Source organism: Nothoprocta perdicaria, unplaced genomic scaffold, assembly GCF_003342845.1.
Source record: "Nothoprocta perdicaria isolate Ctin4 unplaced genomic scaffold, notPer1 scaffold_165, whole genome shotgun sequence".
In the NCBI taxonomy this organism is placed as follows: Eukaryota; Metazoa; Chordata; class Aves; order Tinamiformes; family Tinamidae; genus Nothoprocta; species Nothoprocta perdicaria.
Window position 1 is genome coordinate 342,326 of NW_020454816.1, and position 23,698 is coordinate 366,023.

The 23,698-nt window shown below is 47.9% G+C and overlaps 2 protein-coding genes across 2 annotated transcripts in view; both read right to left on the bottom strand.

Moving 5' to 3' along the window:
• Positions 1-353: 353 nt before the first annotated feature.
• Positions 354-2,071, bottom strand: TLX3 (T cell leukemia homeobox 3). The gene is made up of 3 exons (XM_026035706.1): positions 2,005-2,071; positions 656-893; positions 354-564 (listed from the first exon to the last, which is right to left on the bottom strand). The coding sequence occupies exons 1-3, from the start codon at positions 2,069-2,071 to the stop codon at positions 354-356; spliced, it is 516 nt and encodes a 171-aa protein (XP_025891491.1).
• A 4,135-nt stretch (positions 2,072-6,206) lies between these two features.
• RANBP17 (RAN binding protein 17) overlaps positions 6,207-23,698 on the bottom strand; it is a 130,805-nt gene continuing 113,313 nt past the window's right edge. The window contains exons 24-27 of the mRNA XM_026035690.1: positions 22,766-22,932; positions 12,465-12,563; positions 8,735-8,862; positions 6,207-6,700 (exon numbers count right to left, since the gene is read on the bottom strand). Of these exons, the coding sequence (XP_025891475.1) occupies positions 6,604-6,700; positions 8,735-8,862; positions 12,465-12,563; positions 22,766-22,932 (491 nt within the window). The 3' untranslated portion in view covers positions 6,207-6,603. The remainder of the gene's footprint in view (positions 6,701-8,734; positions 8,863-12,464; positions 12,564-22,765; positions 22,933-23,698) is intronic.

Sequence of the window (23,698 nt, forward strand, 5' to 3'; positions counted from 1 at the left end):
TGGGGAGGTCTCTCCTTTAGACTGTCCTCAGAACGGGGGAGGGAGCGGGGAAATAGCCTTTTGTTCCAAAGCCAACACAAAATACCTACGTTCGGATTTCGATATAAATAATCGAGGTTTGATATAGTTCCTTAGTAATAGTGCCCAAAATCTCGATGCATAAATAAATTAAATTATTAACACTTCTTACAAAAAAAGTGACATTATTTCTCCCCTTCCTAGTGGAACATCGACACGAATATACAAGGGGGGGGCGGCCGGGGAAGCGGAGAGCAGCGCGGCGGCTCCGGCCCCTGCGGCGCGGCCGCCCGTCGGTCCGTCCGTGCGCCCGGCCGCTCCGTCGGTCCGCGGGCCTAGACGAGGGAGGTGACGGGCGGGATCTTGGCGCTCTCCTCCTCCCAGGGCTGCAGGTTCTGGAGCGCGAAGAGCGAGGAGTTGTGCAGGCACAGCGGGTCGGGCTGCATGGACTCGTTGAGCGACTTCTGGAAGGCGTCGTGCTGCAGCTGCAGCATCAGCCGGCTCGCCTGCTGCCGCTCGGCCTCGCGCTCCTCCGCCGTCTGCCGCCTGGGCACGGGACACCCGGCCGCGCTCAGCGCCGCGCAGCGCCCGCGCAGCGCCCGGCGGCCCGCGGGGGGCCGCGCGCCCGCGCACTCACCGCCACTTGGTGCGCCGGTTCTGGAACCAGGTCTTCACCTGCGCGTCCGTCATCTTGAGCGACTTGGCGAGGGCGGCGCGCTCGGCCGACGCCAGGTACTTCTGGCGGTGGAAGCGCTTCTCCAGCTCGCAGATCTGCACCCGCGAGAAGGAGGTGCGCGGCTTCTTGCGCTTGGGCGGCGTGCGGTTCTGGTAGGGGTGCCCGATGCGCCGGGTGGCCGCAAAGGGCGACAGCGCGGCTGCAGGCAGAGGGACGTGGGTGAGACAGGGGCTGCACCAGGGGCAGCCAGGCACTGTGCCAGGGGCTCGGGGGGTGACACTTTGTGCTCAGCTCAGTGTCACCCCTCAAACAAACCTGCACCCCTGGAATTGAGGATCCCTGGGAACAGGGCACCCCCAGCACAGCCACCCGGGCCAGCCTAATCCAAGGTCCCATAGCAGCCCCTTGGCAGCCCCCGTCAGGGCTTCATACACCTCCTGGATGGGAAGGGCAGGATCCCAGGAGCCAATGGAGGCGGCTCTTGTCCCCCTCCATGTGCCAGTGCCAGCAGTGCCAGACTGGCTGCCCACCAGCTGCCCAGGTTACGCAGGGGCCAGGCAGAGGTCGTGACCCGTGCCGCAGGCAGCCAGAGCTTGGGACAGTGTGTGGGGTCTGTCCCCTGGGACCTGTTGCTGCCAGGTGGCGCCGGGGAGCGCTTTGGCCTCAAAGGTGCCGGGAGCTCAAGGCAGATCCCAGCTCCAAGGAGCCATCCCCAGGACTCTCAACACGGCCAGTGTAAATGGAGCCCAGCTCCAAGGAGCCATTCCCAGTGCTTCCAACACAGCTGGTGCACATCTCCGGTGTTCATGGCACAGCCAGTGCACGACTAGGCTGGCCCTTGGGGACCACGACAGTTGCCCAGAGCAAGCGGAGCATGGCGGAAGGCGGCCCCATGGGCGCAGTGCCCTGCACAGGCGGTACGGCAGCAGGTCCCAGCTGGCCCCACGCGGCCCCACAGCCAGAGCTGCCTCCCATGCAGCAGCGGCGCTGGGTGGGCGGGCGGGATGGCGGCTCCCGCCGCGGGGTGGAAGCGCTGGATGCAGGTGGAGCCGCGCGGGCGGGGGGCCGGACGCCCCCGCTCCCCTCCCCGCGGCGGGCGGCCCCTCAACGACGACAGATGCTGACAGCCCTGAGACCACCCTGAGGCCAGGGCGCTGAGTGATGGCGGCGATGGGAGACCCCGTGCCGGGGAGGGGCCGCCCGTGCACCCGCTGCTGGCGCCAGGCAGGAGCCGGGGACGTCACCCGCCGCCCCTGTGCAGGGCTGGTGCTTCGTCACCGCGGGGCGGCCGCATGGGCTGGGAGGCGAACGCGGCTCTGCTGGCGCCATGAAGGGGCCTCCATGGGCCCCGGCGCCTCCCACCCTCTGCACCGACATCGCCCACTCCCTCCCTGGGGATGCGAGGCCGTGGCACTGGGCCCCCCAGCACACGCTGTATCTGGTGCTGCAACCGCAGCAGCTGCTGCAGCCAAGCGGCCGCGCGGGAGCCGAGCACTGTGGATGTGGCAGCACCGCCATCTTGGGAAGCGCCTCCAGCGGAGCCGGACAAGGCCGGGCCTTCCCACACCATGGGCCTGGTCCCAGCCTGGCACCAGCAGCAAGGTCGGACACCCAGCACCCCTTCCTCCGTGCACAACATTCGGCACCAGTGAGTGTCTGCAGGCACTCGGCTCCCTGCCCGAAGGCGGCACCAGCCTCCTCCTCCTCCTCCTCACTCACCCACAGCAGCCCTGGCCTCTCCCAGGGACAACGCACACACAGGGCTCCACATCCAGCACTGCCTGGGCCCTGCAGCCCATCTCTGCATGCACTGGGGGTCTGCAGCCTCCTCAACGGCACCCACATCCTCCTCCTCATGCCCATACGGGCACCCCTGTGACCCGCACCCTTGGCACACAGGACACGGNACCGGCACCGGCACCGCCCCCCCACCCCAGTCCGCGCTGCCCCGGAGCCCGTCGGGGCGCGCGGCCGGTGGCGGCGGGACCTGGCGGGGGGGTCTCCGCGCGCCGCACAAAGAGATCCCGTTTTGGATTAATTGGCGTCAACAAACTTAGTGCCAGGCGCGGCCGCTAAGTGAGTTTGCAGACGCTCCCTGACGTCCAAATTGGACTAAAGGCGTTAAAAATTAAATAACGCTCAGATGCATTTACTTAGTTCCCCCTTTATAAAGGGAAATGAAAACAGGGAATAGAATTTTCCTTTTAATAGAATGTAATAGCGTTTGAGCAGCACCTGGTCGGGCCGATCCGCGATTCCAGGGAGCGGGGACGCGGCAGCAGTTTATTAGTTTTTAACGCCCAGGATTCAATTACGGCGACGCGCCGAATAATGCAGGCAGCGTTAGCGCGCGGAGCGGCCGCGTTAGCGCGGGACGGGAGCGCGCGGAGGCAGCGCCCGCGGCCGCCCCGACGGGAGCCGCCGCCGGGCTGCGGTTCGCGGCGCCGCGCGGGGCCGTTCGCGGCGATTGGGGCGCCCGTCGCGACTCCCGACAGGCGCAAATCGCTGCGCACTTGCGGGACACGGAAAGTCCGTCTCGGTTGCCCGGGGGGGCGTCGCGGCCCGGGCGCTTCTTTAATCGCATTAAGGGGGGAAAATCTGCTGCGCCGCCGGGCGCTTTTGGGACGGGAAAACGATTAAAGGGCCGCTGGCCGCGCCGGGGGGACGTTTGCGCGCTGCGTGCGCGGCTGCGGCGGCGCCGACGGGGCCCCCGGAGCCACCGCGGCCCCGTCCCGCGCGCCGGCCGCGCTGCGCGGGGCCACGGCGAGAACGAAAAGGAAAAAAGGGAGAGCGGAATAAATAAAAATAAAATAAAAAAGGGAGGGAAAAAAAAAAAAGGACTAAATAAATAAATAAAGTGACACCCAGTCCTGAATCAGGGCAGGCTTTGTTAGAGAAAATTGCGGCTTGATCTGCATAATGGGAACTCTGGCTGCCCAAGGCTATCTTTTTATTGCATGTGTGTCTGCTGTTATCAATTTTGTGAACGATTTCACAGGGAGCCTGGCAGACTTGAGCTGGAATAATATGCAAAGATGAGCTTTGAATAATGAATGATGTGCTTTTAAACCAATTCCAAAGTGTCTGTGATAGTACAATATGAAAAGGGGTGGTAAGTAATAGTATATTTAAAAGGCGCTAGTATGTTTTTATTACTATATTTAAAAAGATATCTATATTATTTTTGTGAAATGGATAATATATCACAGAGTCTTTGATAATCAGCTAAACAATACATTTTTCTTTGGGAAAACTCTCCCGGTTTTACACAGTTAAATATAGCGTATCAGCGTACAGTTTTGTAATGCTCGGCTACCTTATTAAATATTAACTCTATTTTAATATTAGCTTTTAAATTTAATATGTTGACGTTCTGCAGTTTTACTTTAATTACGTTTTATAATTAATAACCCGGGACGTATGGCGTCCTTAACTGCCGCTCTCCCGCGCTCGCCCCGCTCTCCCTGCGCGGCCGCTGCCGCCTCCCCCGCGCGTCCCCGCGGAGCGGCGGGACCGGGAGCGGGGCTGGGACCGGGAGCGGGGCTGGGACCGGGAGCGGGGCTGGGACCGGGAGCGGGGCTGGGAACGGGAGCGGGGCTGCGGCGCGGAGCGGGTGCCGCCCGTCCCGTCCCGCCCCGCCGGGGCAGGAGGCGGCTCTGCGCGCTGGTCCGTGCGGGGCAGCTGGGCGGACAGGGCCCCGCACGCGGCCGTTCCCGGTCCCGGCCGCCCCGGCCCGGTTTCCTGTCCCCGGCGCCGAGGGGTCCGGGCCCCGCTGCGCCCACAGCCACGCGCCGCGAGGCCGGGGGGGAGATGCAAAAACCGCGCGGGAAACGGGCCCTGCGGAGCGCCCAGGAGCCGCAGGCCGGAGCGGGACACGTCCCCGTGGGCCCGGGAGCCTGTTCCGTGCGGCAGGACAGGGACAGCGCTGCCGAGACCTGGGGGACCGGGCCAGTCCCACGGGCSGGCTGGGACACGAGCCAGGCCACGCGCCCATCGCCCCCGGCCCTTCCCCTCTCTGCCCCTTCGCTCCCTGCCGGGGCCTTCGGCGAATCCCGCCCTTGGCCGGGCACCTCGCAGCAGGCYGCAGGGCTCCGTTAGGGTTTATTGGTTTATTTATCGTGATACCGGCTGGATCTCGCCCTTATGAATAACTCACGTTTGGGCTTTTCCTCGCAGAATCGTAACTTCCACAATCCATGGTGCTTCCTGCGGAGCCCGGGAAGCAGCCGGGCCGAGCGGCGCTCGCGGCCGCGAGGGCACCGCAGGTACCTACCAAGCTGCCACCCCCACCACTATTTTTCAATTCCGCGAGGAAGCGCCTTYTCCGACGAGTTTGAAGGTTCGTCGTGAACGTGTTAACAGCCTGAGGACTTATTTTACAGGCCACGTTCCTTGGGTGCTTCCTGATGCAGGCAGAGGGACCAGGAATTGGGACTCCTTCCCCACAGCCATCCCGCTGCTGTCTCTCCTCACCGTGACTCTGCACAATGTGTTTTTGGGGAAAACATGATGTATTTTAGAGTCCCTATTTGTTTAGGTAACCATAAGAGGCAGGTAGCGCGCTTGCAACTTCCCCAGTGTGACCTACCGGCCACAACTCTCATTTCACTGAGGAGCTGAGTGGAAAATTCAGGACTTGACTCATTTTCAGGTTTTTGAGGTATATGTCAGGACCTGACTTGCTGTGAGGTTTTCCAACCTTGATCCAGGGCACCAGGTTCGCAATCCACGCTTAGAAACACCGAAACCCCGGTCACCTCAGTCAGCCCCTTTCCTTGGGAGCGCAGCGCACTTGGAAATCAGGCCCTTGGGCTGGAGTTGGGTTAATTTCTTCAGCTGAACTTGCACAAAACCAAAAAATTACTTAAGAAAACAACATCCTTTCAGATTTAGGCCCTCAAGTTGAAAAAGATGTGGAAAAATTATAGTTCTACAGAAAAAAAAAATTGAAATATTGATGTGAGCTTTTGCTCCCTGCTGGCCACAATGCAAAGCTCATATTTTTATTTAACGAGTGCTGAAATATTACTGATATGCAAATATTAGAACAGCACAAAAAATGCTTGAAGCAGATTTAAGTTTTTTTTTTTGGGGGGGAAAAAAAATGCTGCAGCTCAAATGAATCGCAGCCCTTTGTGAGTGCCCGAGAAGCCTGCGGACAGCACGAGCTGATCACGGCTGAAATGGTTCTTGTTGGTGCCAAACGTCGCTGCGACTCCTTTGCACACCCGGCACCTGCCGCACGAGGGGATAACGTGTCCCGGAAAGCCGRGGAATGCGCCCCCATCCCCATGGAATCCGCTCCCGGGTCCGGCTCAGAGGCCGCTTTCGCCCTCCTCGTGCTGCGACCTTCCTATCAGGGCCTATCTGCTCAAAGTTTATTTTTAAGTCTTCTGTTTCGCGGCCCACCTTTGGTCACCATCCTCCGGTGCTGAAAGAAATGGGTAACGTTTTGTAGAAAAATAATCGTTTTATTGTTTCAAAACAGATGTCATATAAAATTCGTACTCTTTCTCATTTCATTTTCAAACAAATACGACCGCAGCCAAAGCCAGCGCAAAATTTTTAGTGATCAGAAATATCCCTTACTAAGATGTATCGAACTGAGAATCATTAACTAATACAAATTTAGAAGCAATGCATATTTATTTTGTTCTTTGGTTAAGTACTGTTTCTACATTGTTTCATAAAGATAAAAGAACAAGGTAATAAATTTTGATAAGAAAGGCTGAAAATGTTCTTCAAGCTAAGGCTGATTTTACATCGTTTTCACTGTTATAAATCCTTACATTTAGGCCAGAGATATAAAAAGGCTGAAGTTATATTTAAAAAAATAGCTTTCACGAGGGTCAAAATCTAACAGTAGGTTCCCAGACTCTCCGAGTCGGTGGCGCCATCGTCCCAAGCTGTCAACTCATCATGTCCAAGCTGCTGGGGTCGGAGGCCCCTTCGCTGCGCAGAGCTTCGGCCACGTCCCTCCGGAACACGGACATGTTCTGAGTGAACCTGGGGAAGAGAGACCCCAAATGCTTGGTTAAACATCACCTGCTCCTGCATAGATTTATTTTAATAAATGTAAAAAAAAAAAGAGTAACTTAAATATAGATTAAATTGAAGGAAAGCCAATGGCTACATGCGGAAAACTGGGGCTCGTGCGTGGAACACAGGATGCAATTATGAGCTCATTCCTTATTCTATTCATAATTTTCCACTTTTGCGTGTATTTCCTTACTAATGGAAATTGATTTCTGCTCAAATTTAAACAAATGCGGTTCAAAGAAGCCTCCTGCTCCACCGAGCACGCGAGTGCAGCTGCAAAGAGCAAACCCCTGCGTTCAGCCGCGCCGCGTGCCGGGGCAGGGGYGGCTTCCCCATGTTCCCAAGCCGGCCGGGCGGCTGCTGCCGCGACCGGAGCTGCCCCTTCTGGACTGTCCATGTCCCCCTGCACCTGCCACCCACCCTGCCTGTCCACAAAAGGTCTCGAGAGCTCCCTCCCCACTGCCCGTTTTGGAAAACTCCCCAGAACTGAGCAAAAACACCCGGGATGTCTGGGTGTTCACAAACGCAGCGATTACTCGGTGTTCTGTCCGCAGGCAGCCCAAGGAACTGAAGGCTCTGCCCATTCAGCCTCTTGTCCCTTCCCTTTCCTTCAGCTTCGACTGGATCCTGGAGGGATCTGGCCACAAAACCTGGAGGAGGCAGCTCCAAGAGGTGCCTAGGGAAGTCAGCTTCCCTCAGGAATGAATGTTGGCTGGGGGATCTCCTCCCTTCAGTTAATATAAATATGGACCTGAGAGCACATCTGGCTAAGAATTTTACTCATTTGTTCTTTTCTTCTCCATCCTGAAGGAGGCTCAGGGAGATGGATGCCCTTGGAAGCGGCCCCTGTAAGGATGGGCTGGGTCTTGCTGCTGCTGCTGCTGCTGCTGGGTTTTCCTTGGTTTAACAGGCAAGGCCTTTTCCTGGGCCCCTCCCTCTTCCCCACGTGTGTCCATATGGGAAAGCACACAGAGTCAGCCCGAGGGCCCTGGGTGCAAACTTGGTGCTCTTTGGGTTGCTAAATCCACAGCTTCCTTCCCCTGCCTATTTATACCTTTTATTTATACCGGGAATTTATACCTTTAATCCTGGAATTTTGTAGGAAAATGAAACAAAACTGTGAAGACTATAATAAATGCAAATATATTCAAGCATTAAACAAAGTTATAATATTTTTTCACAGCAACAAAGCATTACGACCCATTTGAGATTGCTGATTTTTAGGATTTTGACAAGCTGTAATGCCTCCCAGGAAGGCAGCGAAATAAAATCACCAAATGGTTTTGGCCATTGTTTCTCTCCAAGACCTTTTCCAGTTTGTTTCAAGCAAGCCTGGACTGAAAATATGTCTCTATACTTCCAAGATTTTGTTTTGGATGTATAACACATGTGGAATAAAAAAAGTATCTAGCTAATAACAGAAACCTAATGTGTCTTTTAACTGCAGCCAGACTCTCCATTTCATTTGYGGGGACTTCTGGTTTTCTAGTGAGGGCAAGATGGGGTGAATTTATGATGCATGTCAAAAAAAAACCCTGCCATGTTAATTTTTGATGTTATCAGCCCAACTGGAACCTTTCCCATGCTGTCATCTCAAAGCACCTGCCCGAAGAGCAGCCAGAGCAGCCTCTGTGAGAAGAGCAGCACTGCTGGATGCTGAAGGAAGTGCTTTGTCAGGGCTGAGAAATGGGAGCTGCTGGACTCACCTGCTGCAGTGATGCAGCTTCTCCCAAACAGGAAAAGCAGCAGCTCGGGCCTGGCAAACTCAGACTGGGATGGAGCTGGAAATGTACTTCAGATTACGAAATTTATTAGGTGTTCAGGCTCCAACTGTTCAGTCTCAGGATGAATTATTTGATGGAATATCTTTAAAAAGGAAGTCAAAAGGAGCTTCAGCCTAAGGCCAGCCAGATCACTCCCTACGTTACATATTTTCTTYCTCCAGTTGAAGGTTCTGGTTGCCTTTCATTCTGGCAGCTCACGTTTGTGTTACGAACTTACCTATCTCTGTTCTTTACCAGAAGGTTTTGCTCAACTCCTTCCATGAGGTTCCTAAAGCACTGGTCCAGCACCTCGCGTTTGTTGTCCGGCTGGCTGGTTATCAAGGTTGCTCTCAGTTCATTGAAGTACTGTGATAAATWACATTAAAAAAAAAAAAAAAGAAAAAAGAAAAAGAAGTAGGGAACATTTAGAAATTAGGGTTGGAAATGTAAAAGCAGAGGTACTCACCTATGCCTGGAGCATTCTGGAACGAGTGCTTAACTGCTGCTCTCGGAGATGCTGATGGCACTGCTTGTCCTAGCAGGACATTTCAGCAGCACAGCCAAGCAGCGCTTCACCTTTGGAGGGGCCCTTTCTTAAACTCAAATTCTTTAAATTCAAATTCTGCTCTCAAAAAGACAAGGTGCTGAGATAGGAAACCACACAGGCTCCCTTCAAGGAACTACAGTTAAAAGTCATCTATATACTAGTTAAAATACTACTTTTTACCACCTTAGGACAAACATCAAACTGGAAGGGATCTCCAAATGCAGTGGATCTCCAGGGGTAGCACCAACCACCAGGCTAGAGCAGCCAAATAAGTCACAAAATCCCCTTTGGTCTTCACTATAAGGGCTGTGTCAGTCCAAGTCCTAGGGCACGGACACATCCATGGAGTGTTCACCAGTACTGGTTCAGAGGAGAACAGTCTGTTCTGATGAATCTGTGCACAGCTCCCTGGCAAAATGTTGGACCAGGTTGATACTGTAATCAAGAAAAAGGTAATGCTGCTGGTACTACACACCCCATTGACAGTGTTTTCTTCCTGTCTAAGCGTTTAAGAGACAGGAGAAACAGTGGTTCTGTCTCCAGGATCTGCTACTGTTCCACCAGCCCCAACTGCATCATTGGTGCCCAGGAGTCAAAGACAAGCAGAAGCCACGTGGAAAAAAACATGATCTTTAAGCTCAAGAATGGTTATAAACAGCCACAGATAAAGTGACCTCACTTGCAACTGCTCAGCAGGGTCCAAATCCATGCCAAATTCCAGAGGCCTAATGAGAAAAATTGTTATTCGTGGACTGGAAACCAGTTTTCTGTATTCAAAATGTGGTAGACTTTTCAAATTAATTTGACATAAAAAATTCACCTTGCATGGTCCTGTGCAGACAGTTAAAATGCAGAGCAGCCTGTGATTTGACAGGTTTTTGCCACACTTGTACAAACCTCATACTCGACGCCTAAGTTGCCCAACAAAGCTGCTGCTCTCCTGCACACGAGAATAAAGCAGGGGAGATAATAAAAGAATCTATGGTAACATCCTGCAATTCTAAAGCCATGTCCTGACAAATTAACAGGTTATAGGAAGTGCACGTTTCTTTAATGTCTGCTTGCAAAATTCCTTGCACTCAGTCCAYGTCCTTTTGAGCCAGAAAAGGCAGTATTTGCATCTTTGCTCGCCACAGCTAGAGCAGTCTTGCAAGCAGAGGCGGCAGCTGATCCAATAGGCAGGTCCCAAACTTTCTGGGAGAAAGGACAACAGCCCAAAAGGGACATTGCTGCCACTGGAGCAGAACCCAAGGGTGTTTTTCTCTAGCCCCAAAGACCAATCTCGTGCTCCCAGGTCTCAAAACTCAACTTGCTGCTGCTGCAACGAGGCACAAAGCACCCACTGCCCTGCAAGCTGACACTGTCTCAAAAGCTTCAGCATCCTTTCTGAGGAGACTTGAATACAATTCCCATTTTGGCACAGCCACCCCTAGGGTGACAGGGCCATGTGCATCCCAATTTTTCTGAGTTCCCAAGTAAACTCAATCCCTTCCTTTTGAGATGARCCATAGCAAAAAGATCCCATTAAAACTAAGGAGGGGGAGAACAAATCTGAAATCAAGAAACCCTGATCTGAAATAAAGAAACCCCTTTTCAATAATGAAACCAGCAGTGCACTGAAATGATCTAAAGGAAGGGCAACTTTTACAGCCGTGTGTRCAGCCTCCTCCTTTTTTTCTGGGGCCCTGCTGAACCAGAAGTAAATATGCTTGATGCAAAAGGGGCCACACAAATACTGTAAATTATGTTTCCTGTTCTCTACCCTTGTACAAGAAGTGTGGGACATGTTCCTAAGCGAAGGCACTTGTACATATCCGTGTCTGCTAAACAAAACACATAATCATTAGAACTAGTCTAATTTCAGTAAAAAGAATTTTCTGCCAGTCACAAATTTATTCCTTAAGATTTACAGCTCCATGTTTTTATCTTCAAGTGAAATATTTAATTTCTTCTCATACCGAAGCAGCTAACATCAAAACCACATAATTAATATCTAGTCAGGCTAATGCTTAAATGCTATAAATCAGAAGCATTATATAAACAAAAGTGTCGTCTTGAACAAGATTGGGAATGCACAAAACTACTTATTTCCCACTTTTATAATGATGCAGTGACTCAGAGCAGATAGAAAATGATTACTTTTCCTTCCAAAGTAGGAAATATTGCTTCCATCTGTAAAGTATAATATTGTGATGTCATAAAGTTTTCCTAAACACTGAATTTGCCCTTATTCCCTCTCAATCATTTTAAAAGAACTGCTCTCTCTTATAGAGCTTGGATTTAAATCACAATAACACACCAAGAAGATGAATGACAGTGCTATTGGATATGGCTAAAATTGGATCCTTCAGCACAGGTGAATGATGAGACAGCGCTTCTCTTCTTGATATATTTTCTTCTTCTATTAGTTTCCTTCCATAGCTGGGATTTCAGTTTGAATTTTAATGTATGCGGTTGCTGCTAATCTTAGTGTCTTATTTTTTTCCAGCACCCTCTTATTGTATAGACAATTCATTCTCCAAAGCAGTAATACACTGAGGCTTGTGACTGCCCAGGAGACAAAGCAATTCAGAATAAAGTTAGAGGCAGCTCTGAAGTATGAAGAATACAACAGGTCAGTGYCTTTGGAAGCAAGGCCTTGCTGCACAAAAACATGCACACATTTAGATCAGCTCATATTCATTCACTCATCTGCTTCCCATTTGAGCCAATATTGCCTAGACCAAGTCACAAGGGAAACGTGATGGGTGTATCCAAATTCAYAGGTTCAGGTTTTATTGAGAGGGCAAATTGCAGAGTATTTCCTGGTTTACAGACTCTGCYGCAGATGCACACAGTCCAAATTGCAATCAATGAGAGTGCTTAAGTGTAAAGGCTTAGATAATCCCCCCAGCCAGTTGGTTTTCTTTGTGAAATRCTCTGGAAAAATAAATAAATAAAAAAGTAAATAAAGAGGTTAACTATCTTTCTAGGGAGCAATTTTTTTCTGATGTGATTTCCATAGTGTTCCTGTTTCAGATTTCTATTTCAAAGGCACGTGAGCTTGCACAATTTCATTTACTGTTTCAATCTGGAAAAGTAAAGCTTTGATATCTTTTTATAAAAAGTTCACTATACTTTCAATCTAAGGCTGGACATAAGTGTTGGGGTAAACGTTTGGAAGGCTTTCCATCAAAATGAAGTCAGTCAGCCTTCGTGAATGAATCTGTACACTGATGATGTATGTGAGCTGAATACCATTCTCTGCTCTTAGTGAGGGCAAGGAGGCAGCAAAGTCTCAAGAAATGAGATGGAGGATTTGAAAGGGTGACCTGCAATTTTGTACAATACAAAATAATGTATCTGAGCTAATACAGATTAACGTATCTGAGCTGGTTGGGCAGGTGAAGAGGCAATCTGGCAGAATTTCTGAAATACTCACTTTCTCATTGAGGAGTATAAGTCCTAGCAGTGGTCTTGACACMGACCATTGATTTCTGCAGTCTTCAAAAATGAGGGTGTTCATTAGGATTGACATCATCTGAAAGGAAATTCAGACAGGTTATATGAATTTGGATACTGCTCTCATACTGTATGATTTGGAGAGAGGAAAAGAATTAGTGATGCCTTGACTAACCATGCTGAAATCACTGGAATCTCATATATGCCCGTGACACTGCACAAGTCATCCTTCAAGCTAAATATTTCCATAACCAGAACTACCACCTGGAGAAAGCTGAAGAAAATGAATGTCAAAGGTCTGCTCCAAAGAAGAAGTTGTAATCACAGAGGATGAAACAAATATGAATTGAGATTCAATTCGGTGAGATTTAGAGTAGTGTTCATTTAAGATACAGAGTCTGATATCGCTCCAGGGATCTGCCCCTTTGTCAAACTGCTTCCAGTAAGAGTAATACATATGTGAGCAGTAATCTATATTAGTTTCAGATTAATCTCTAGGTGCTATTAAAGATTCTGGTTCTCTCAAATCCACCTTTCCTCTTGCACAAAACTGGAAGGCGTCTGAACGGAGCATTCCCTATTCTGTTAGGGACAATCCTCACGCTGCAAAGTGTCCAGAAAGGCTTTCTGGACCCCTTTCAATTTGGTCACGAATCCTGCATGTGATCTTTAATATTTTGTACCTCTGACTTATCCTGTGGAGCTTTGTGGCAGGAATAAAGCTACTTCATCAGCTTTGGAAACCACTGAGATGTATCAGTACCTACAATTAAGGATTATTAGCACCCGAATAAAAGATAAGGATTTGCTTTAGTGGGCAGGTAACCTGAGCCTCCAGAGTCCACAAGGAGTATTCTCCTTCTGAAGAGCTCCTTCTGCTAGCACGTGGCAAGAAAGGGTACACTTATTCCAGGGATTGGCACCACTTTTGTAAAAAGAGCTAAGAAAATAACTATAGAAGCCATCCACAGCTAAAAAGCTCTGACATGTCCTTGAGACAGTCCAAAATGCCAAAGGCCACAACATATACGAGCCTAAAAACATTACTTAGAGATTAAACAGAGTGAAAATTTGTAAAATGTCACCAGCAAATAGTTTGACTCACATTTATGAAATATCTACACCCTAAAACCAAACAGGGAGGAAGTGGAAAGTCATTAAATCCTTTCTTCTAGGCCAATGAGTAGCTACGAGCAGGGTCTCCAGAGAGCTGCCGCACTGCAAACTAGCCTGTAATAACTGACCAGGACCAAGTCAAACAGCATGTTTCACTAAATGAAAAAGATGAATCCTAGCAGTAAAGATCACCTGCAACACAGAAAATAGAGATATCCGCAAACTACCTGAGCTTGCAAGGTGGGAACACATGCTCTGGTGTGGGAAAGGCCAATCTTTCCGCTGACTTCCCAGTTTACCTGCCAGGCAAACTATTTTTCCATTACCTGTAGGACAGAACCAGCTCTATACTGCTTTGGTATTTATGCAAACAACCCAAAACTCTGTGCAAGCCTTAAGAGAAATTTGCTTTCAGTTTGTGAGTAGTAAATATAATTCCTTATAATTTATCTCCAGGTTAGACAGAAGCATTTCCTAAATAATGAAATAAAATCATCTAAGTCAAAGTCAAACATTTTTAACCTCACTTCTGATTCCAGGGATTAGTGAAAGGAAGCCTGATAGCTCTGGTTAGTGAAAGGGAGCCTGCACTCAGGATCAGGGCAGGGAACAGGATTTAGTCGGGGCTCTCTGAACACACACAACRAAGTTTTGCACGTGCAGATCTGTTCTCTGCACAGACCAACCTACTCCTTCAATCCGATGCAAGAGCTGATCCTTTTCACACCAAGTTGAGGCTGTGCAGAAGGGCTGCTGGGACTAGCGGGTCCGTAGCACTAATAAGAGCAGGGCTATAAAACCTGCCCGTGAGCTCTCTGCAACGGTGATTAACGCTGCTCACKGAGTTACCCAACTTTATTACTTTTGGAGGTAGGCAAGCAGGTTGTTTGGACAGATTTTCTTCCTTTGAGGGTGAAAAATCAAGCAGGTAGGTGCTGCATTATGAAATGCACGTGTGAAATCACAGCAYACTTATCTGTCGCATCAGGCCTTCGTCTCATGCAGTCAGCAGTGTATATTATATCACTAACAAAAGCCAGGTGGCCACCACTGACCTGAATTCCACCGGGATTAAGGACTTCAAAAATCCATGATCATGGCCCTAAGACTCCTCTTCCCGTTTTTCCATGTTTCCTCATTAGAATCTGCTGTTCTTTCTTCACTCTCTGGATTTGGCCTCCTGTTCCACATGCAGGAAAGAGTTTCTAGACACTTCTCAGAGAGCTTCACATAGAAAGGCACTTACGTTGCTCCCCTGAGTTGCTTAGGTCCTGAAGGAATGGAAACTCCTTGAACTCCCGAAAAAGCCACTAAATAATGTGCCTCTCTCTTTATATTGTATTTGTCAGCATGTATATACATCCCCAGTGTTTATGATGGCAATGTGCACAAAAACGCTAGTCACAATTTTACGATGAGGGAATCTTCCCCCTCAACACAGAGGAATGAAGAGGTGAACGCACGCGCCRGCATCACTGCCCATGGTCACTAACAGCAGTGGCAGCAAAGAACAGCAGCAGCAGCATTTGCATTTTTATTTCAGTTCTTCTGAGCACTGCAAAGTATTTCCCACATATTGTTGATCTTCAAGACGTGCTCGAGATACCGGAGTGTTACCAGTGCAGCCAGCTATGACCTGAAAGACTCAACTCCCTACTCGAACCTCAGAACAAAACACAGAGGCTCACGGTGAGGAAAGAGACATTGAAAACGAAGAGGACAGGAGTGGAGATCATCTATTTTCTACGTGGTTCACACCAAAATCATTGCCTCTGGTTCTGTTAGCCTAAACATAAGGCGTCACTTTCCCTGTTTAAAGTTTCTCTTGACACATTTGCCCTTTATGGAAGAATCCATAGACAACAGAGGTAAGGGGAAAGAACTGTTCTTCCAATAAATTCTTCACAGCCCCTTTCCCTTCAGACCCTCTTTCTTTCCTGGGTGGAGGAGGAAAATGTTCACGACACCACTTATTAGGAAAACTTTTTCTAAAGGAAGCCTGTAACATAGCTGCCTTTCCATTAAGAAGCCTTTTGGCTCCTCCACGTTATCAATAGAACAGCACTTGCACGAGAGCAGGGCCCGTAACTCATGTCCCTCTTCCATATGTTGGCATGAATATTTTATTCCCCAGCAACTAATCATGTTTTTAACATAGAGAACAAACATTACGTAACGCTAGAGACAGCATTATGTAATGCTTTATAAAAGATTTGGAAGGATCTAAAACAACTAGAAGGACCTAAGAACATAAAGAGCTTTTAACCAAACACCTGGATGATAACTCCACTCCTTATTTTTTCCCATTCAGAACTGAAAAAAATTAATTTTTGTAGGTTTTCACAGCTCTGCCTCTCGACAGTCAGCTCTTAATTTAGGACCTGTGATTACTAATTTAAATGTCCTTCAGAGTTCTTGGTTCTTTTATCATCAACTTTGCCTACGTCAATAAATGGATCATCATTTACTAATAATATTAGCAAGACCTAAATGCTCTGAGATTATTGCATACCTTAAATTTTCATCTGTTGCAAAATATTTATTTTACTAGAAAGCCTAACTTCCAGATTGATAATTTCCATTTTCAGTCTCTGTTCAAAGGCCAAATTTCCGGAGCAAATACATAAATTCAAGTCCGCTATTCCAAAAGGAGGAACCAGCACATCCTTCCCACGCTAAAAATCACCTTTTAGTTGGCAGAAACAGCACATGAGTTGCAATTTGCGGTACGTAGGCATTGAAGACTTGCAAGTTTTGTCCCTCTAAATTATGAAGTCAACTTAGGTCAGTGAGGAGCTTGCATCCTGCTTAGGATCTGAGCAAGAAGTAGGAGCACATACTTCATTTATGCAGAAAAGATACCTTGGATGACAGCTTAATGCCAACGACAAGCACCTGTCCTAAAAATTACTAGCCCAGAGCTGCTGCAAACAGTTTTCCATGTTTTTCCACGGTTAAAATAAACTCCCCACAAACCATCGTATGTTATAGGCATCATAAGGTAGATCAGTGGGGCAAAGTGGGCTTTGCAGGACTCAGATTTCAACCTGTGTCTGTAAGGAGGTGTGTTTCAAACGGCAGACAGGATCATGAAGCAGATGTTTGTGCTGTGCCTGAAAGTCACTGCAGCGGGGCGGGAAGGAGGGAAGCCGCCACGTGCTGCATGGCAGTTAGGCACCATGAAAAAACCTGTCCTAAACTCAGCTGCTTCATAGCCAGTTTAATCTCTTTCCCTTAATTCGAAAGCACYCTCGTGATGGACTATGTGTCTCTTAAATCACACGTGTCTCTTCAATCATACTTGCCCCTGAATTRCTTGCGCATAGGGCTATGTCCATAGAGCATCTGTCCTAAGGGAGATGATGCTCCTGGGTGAGTTGGCATCACTCAGGGTCCAGGGCTGGCGAAGACGCTCACTGGCCACTCCAGTCCCCTGCAACAAGGCAGCAAGTCCCGTGGGATGCAGAGTTTTGCTGCTGTAGGGGTTGGCTACAGGGGCACCCAGAGCAGTTACCTCCATCAAGAGGGAAGATAACTGAAGAAGGAAGCACCTTCTCCATGCAGGAACACGAAACACCTTCTCCGTGCAGGGACACAGTTCATTAACGATGGCCTTCCCGGGTGCTCCCTCGCTTCTGCCTGTGCCGAAGCTGCTGTGAGGTCTCTGTCGAGCGTCACGTACTCCCACGCTGCCGAAGCGCGAGGGCTGGTGTTGGGGAGCTGCTGCAGCTCACAGATGTTTGCAAACTCACGTTGTCTGCACAGCTTCTTCTTGCCTACCCATCTGTGTTCCCTGATAGAAATCCTGAGATACCTCAGGATTGTAAATTAACCTGATTTTTTTTTTAAGCTGGTAGCACACAGAGATTTTCAGTAATAGCCACTGTAGGGGCCACCTTAAACTGACCCAAGCAACCTACTTAGGATTCAGTCACTTGYAAGCAGGTGGCACAATTTGCAACATAGATTTTTTGCACAGGTCTGGTGTAGGAGTAGGCTGAGGTTCTAGAAGGAATGAAATTCCTCCAGGAATGAAAATGCTCCTGTATCCAAATCTTCCAATCTTCACCTGGGCTGACGCTGCCCGGCCGTGGGGCAGCGGCACAGCAGGATCCCAGAGGCGGCTCCAGCCACCAGAAGCACAGAGCACGGGAGCACTAGGATGGTGATTTTGCTGCTACTAACCTCAGTTTAGTGCTGGTATTGGCCAGGACAGGGCAGCAGGCTGGGCTTTTAAACCACACCTTGACGGAAAACGGAGAGAGAGGCCCAGGAGCAGGTTTGTGGCTCTAAAACATGAATCAAAGCTCCTCCATGTGGAGCAGTGACCTGCTCCATTTCAGCAGGGGAGCGCACAGGCTCCCAACTTAAAAGGGCTAATCAAATTATTAATTAAGCGCTGCCTAATGCCGGCAAGCCTTTGTGCTCTCCAACTGCTCATAAATTAATTCTGATTGTGTAACTTTTTTTCCCATTTCCGACGAACTGAACTGTAACTGCAGCTATTGCAAATCAACCTAAAAGATAGATGATAAAGATGGTAATAAGCAGATTGCCACTGCGTCCTGGATAGTCACCAGCTCTTCTCGGCGGATATCATCTTTCACAACAACAACAAAGGATAAGAGCACAAGGCCATTTCATGCAGTCATCAAAACAAAATGCCTTGAATATTATATTTCATACTAAATACATTACCCTGGCAGTTTGACACTCAACATTTCAATAGATATTGCGTCTCGCTCAACATTCACGCTGAATTTCCGCAGATGGACTTTTAAGTATCAACGGAAGATTACTTTACTTGTCACACTAAAAAGATTTTAAACGGTGGCTGCACACACTTCATTTTTATTTTTTTTTCTTTTTTTAAAGGGAAATGAAACAGGGATTCAGGAACACTGCAGCGGCAAAAGGTCAGATGCTGCAGTCCTTTGTGTAGCAGCTAAGCTCTCTCCTGCTCCTGGTTTGCCCAGCAAAAGGTTGGAAGCATTTGGCAAAGCTCAACCAAACGGAGTGGCCAACTCTCAGCAATCAGTTTTTGTATCTGAAAATTTGAATATTTTTGTATTTATTTATATTGTGCGGGTTCCCAGAAACAGGTAAATGTACAAGAATATCCATTTCCACTGCAAAAAGCAAGTAACTACCAAGAAAAATAATAACCTGCTAAGTTTCTAGACCTCATACAAACATGAACGTTCCAGAATCACCAAAGAGAGAGAGAGAAAAAAGAAGAGAGCACAGCAATATTTTAGTCTATGAAGTCATGAGGATTTTGAGGTATTACTCCAGAGTTCTGGAAATGGAGAGCCATCGATGTTGAATTAAAAAAAAATAAAAAAGACATATATATACGTACATATATATATATAAATATTTAGTGTGTGTTGATCACTGTTTTTTTGCAGCACAAGAGCCTTTTGCACCTGACCCGCATCTCCCGTTGCCCAGCTCAGAGCTCGGTGGCGATTCTTCCTCGCGCGCTGGATCCCCCTGCAAGCCTGTGATCCGCAACAGCAATTAAGCAATTAATTTCCTGGAAGTCACTGCTATTCTAGAAATTTAAATTTAATTTTTTCCCCTGTTGGGGGAAGGGGAGGGTGTTTGTTCACTGCGAACAAGTTTCATTACTCACACAGCAAATCTGCCAGTGGATGATGCTGGAATGGATTGTCACCTTTCCCTATCCATTTTGTAAAGATATTGCTTTCTTTCCCGACTGCAAGCATCGCTTCTAACTGGATTTTGAATTATAATGTGAACTTTACAAAATTATTGGTGCTATTCATATCGCTAGTTAGATTCTACTGAATGGCAATATTTTCTGCCCTTCCCCAAACCGGCACCTCCTAGGATTTTATATACCATGGACCGCAGAAATTGAACATTTCCAAGTAACGTAAAATATTACATTGTGCTGCGTAAACAAGGAATAAAACATTTTTACAATTCTCCTTAAACCTATTTGCCTTTCAAAAATATTTACGTGGCGTAGAAGAYGTGAGGTTATTCAGAAATATGGCTGGTTCTTCTTTAATTGAAACATTTCTGCTTTTTGTTCCGCTGGCAAAAAGCAACAGCCAGTAATAACGGCAGCCAAACGCACACRAAACTTATAGATATGATTGTGCAACAGCATCGCCCTAATGCTTTCATTTAATTACCCTGAAACGCCTTCTATTTAATATTCATTACTCAAAAGCCAATTTGAAAGAGAAAAGAGGTGCAGGGACTTATTCAGAGAGACGGACTGTCATTCACAGCAATAGTTATCTAATATACAGAAGTTAATAAAGCAGATTAATCTACAAGTCGCTTTAAGCCATCCCTGAGTTTAGAACAAGGGCCTCTTTGACCCCTCGCCCTCCCGCCGCGCACCACTAGCAGGTGCCAGCTGCACGGAAATTACGGCCGCCGCGTTCGGGCGCAAAGTCTTTTTCTTACTTCGCTTCTGACCAGCAGCTGACCCGGCAGGAGCGATTGTTTCATGCGCTGGCCTAAAGGGCTACATAAACCAGGGAGGGATAAACAAAAGCGGGCACACGGCAGCTGCCTCGCCCGAGGGGCCGCATCCGACACTGCCACCCGCCGCCGCGAGCCGAGTTGCAGGGTGGTTTTCTCTCCCGTTCCGGCGCGGACAATACTTGTTACTTGGCGGAACGAAAGTTCCCTCTGCAGCTCGGGGCCGGTTTGCGGAGGCGCTAGTGCAGCTTCTGTGATTAAGAGGAGGYTCCCAATCTGATTTAGCGCCATTATTAAGAGCGTGAAAGCTTCGCACATGTCGCTAATGATGATGTATTTTAACACTAAAAGTCTTCAAATCCAATTACTTGATTCACATGACAACGAAGCGCAACGTGGCTTTAAACAAAGCAGCATCAGAAGAGACACTAAGCTCATTAATATTTTTTGATTTCTTAATTGACAACAGTTACGCAGCGAGAGCTGCACGTTTAGCGACATACTCGGGACTTTGGTTACTGCTACCCTTATATGTGTAGTCAGCAGCGYGCACTAAAGAAAAGTAACCGTATTTTTCATTAAGATAAGATGGTTTTGACATAGTTATTTTGCTGATACAAATTACACAACCACAAAAACAGAGTAATGATTAAATGTAGTTATGTACATGGGAGACCGCTAGTGCAAACGTTAACGTATTTAAATGGCTTCCCTTCATTAAAAAAATTATATATGATATTAAACCATCAATCATACGGAAACACTAGACTCTAAACGTATTGTCACCAGTTAAAATAAATGGCTTGGAGACTGTGTTTTGGCTCACTCAATATGCTGCCTGTTCTGTTGCTTAGCCACCCAAGTCTCCGCTGGCTCGGGCCACACCTGGTGCCTCCCGATCCCTTTCAATTAACACACCGCGTTTGGCCGGCGCCGGGGAACGTTTCCAAACGGCGCTGGGGGGCGGCACGCAGGGCCCGGGCGGCCGCGCGCGCCCAACGCCGCGGTCACCCCGCGGCTCCCTCAGGGACGCGCGGCCCCCGCGGGCGCCGCCAGGGGGCGCCGCCATGAGCGCGGGACGCCGCGCGGGCGGCCGCGGCGGCGCCGCCATTAGCGGGCGGGCCCCGCGTAACCTTAGAGGCGGCGCGGGGCGGGCGGCATCGATTTTCCGCTCCGCGCGCAGCTCCCCGCTGAATAATTATCAATTTTACTGCCCCATAAAGCGGGGGGGGGGAGGGGGGGTCAAGATGCCGGATCAATGGGGAGCGCGCGCGGGGGTCAGCGCAGCGCGACCCCAGGACGTAATGGCGGGTGACATCAGAGCACTTGGGACGCGGCCACCCCTGCTAGTGCAAATCCTGGTTGTGCTGACTGCTGCGGACCCGCCATTAATATTTAAAAGAGTATGTGAAAGCCTGCATTCAAAATAAACATAATATATGCTGCAGAGCATGAAGTTAATAGAGACAGATCGCCGCTTAGTCATACACTGTAAATTGAAAGATTACTGCGTATTAACAGATAAAATATTATGTTAAGGCTGTTGTAAATGCAATGAGGCCCGGAGCCCAGGCTGCTGCTCTGTCCTTCACATTCAAGCCCTGGTATAAAGGCTGCTGCACTGAGTAACTTCACATAACCAAACCCTGACTCCTCTTTAGCTTCCACAAAATGCCTTTTAGACACATAAAACATGACTACGGTGACAAGGAAGTGACCTCACTTTCTGGWAATGATGTCACTAATAAACATTATTGATATTCTCACAGTACGCCCTATATTGGCAGGAATATATAGCTACCCTTGGTTATTTTTACCTTCAATGAGAATAGTAAACAAATGCAGTAATAACTATGAGGCCCGTAACGTACGTCACTTTTTCTCCAAATGACAGCACACCTATTAGGAAAACACAAAGATACAAAAATGCAGATGGCTCCTGTGGATAACTGTGTATTTTTGTTAACACTTCCAGCCTTGTGAAACATGTATTATAAAATAGTGTCTTTGGAATGCTATCAAGAATCCCTGGATTCTTGTAAATGTGCGTGTTTTAATAGTTTAAGTAGTTTAGTACAGTTTGAACGGCATGTGACAAGAGCAAATTTGGAGATCTGCAGCTTAACATCTTGATCTCGCCGTAATGCACTTGGGCTACAATAAGCTGGAAAGAGTTGGGAAGCTGGTTGCGCCGCAGCAACTACTTCCTTTCCTGAACCACCAAATTTGCTTTCAATTGTAATTACTTTAGCTGAAAAATCCAACTGAGAATCACCTACTGCAAAACAACATATTCAAACTCAATAGCACAGTCATTGAACTTACACATTTAACTACCCAAATACATGGTTCAATGCCATAAATGCACCTTTTTTTTTTTTTTTCTCCTAAAACATTTTAGAGAGTTTTCTCTTTTTCTTTTTTTTTTAACAGAAATATATTGGTGATTTGGCATACTTTAGTTTATGAACAAAAATGAAAAATAAGTAAGTTTTAAGACATGAACATAGAGCATGGAGCTTTTCAGCATGACAGAAAAGATCTTCCACCTTTAGCTGCCATGACAACACAGCTGAAGCTGGGCAGGGTTGCTTACCAGCTTCTGGAGGTTAATTCTATTACCAAATGGCCAATATTTCCACGGTGTTCAATGCTACTAGAAAAAAAAAATCAGAAAAATCCAGAAATTTAATGATTCACCTGCTGTAATACTTCGGGGTTCTGCTGCATGAAGTGAAGCAGTCTTTGTCCATCCTGTGAAACTGCTCTACACCTTAGCGTCTTCTTGCCTTCTTTAGCTACGTGCTTGAAGAGGTAGGTAACGATGTAGTCTAAACTAGCGCAACAGCTGGAGGAGACAATTGTATCTGCATTAAAAAAAGAGAAAGTTGTGAAATTGTTTCCACAAAATAAAAAATTATAATGATATTTTGTAGTATTCAGAGATGAACTTTAGCAATCTTTCTGACCACAGGCTGATACATCAGCAAGACCTTCTGATGTGGAAAGTGGCCAGCTCTGAAGTTTCYTTTTATACATGGTGCTGCCAATCCTTCACTTTATGAGTGCCTGGATACCTCCACCTATTAAGAGCCTGACGAATTTTGTGGGATCCTGTATGAGCACAGCCACTCTTCTGCACGCTGAGAAGTGCACAGTGTGATTTTATAGTTTTCAGTTTCGCATACAGAAGACTCCAGATGCCTAGAAACTAAAATTCTGGTTTTATCTCCCCACCCAAGTACCAAGGTTAAACTGGAAGTTACTGTCAAGGTTTCTATCGAGTAGCATTTCATGATGCTTCCCTGCCCCATGTAGCTTGCAAGCAGCGTAACTGATAGTAAACCATGAACCAAGGCTGCGAAAGTCAATAAAAGGGTGATCAATAAAAAGGTGATAGTTGCTTTATTTAACAACAAATAACTCGAGTGGCTTAAAATATATTAAGTACAGCAGGCAACCTAGCCCTGGTCACTGGCTAATATTTCATAAATGTCCCCAAAATGGAAATTCACAACATGCAAAGGCTACTGTTGGAAAGCAGAAGCAAAAGCCACTTCATATCTTTACTTACTGTTTCTATAAGTAAGGGAGATTAAAAGCTTAAACCTATTTGCAGAGTAAATGTGTCTG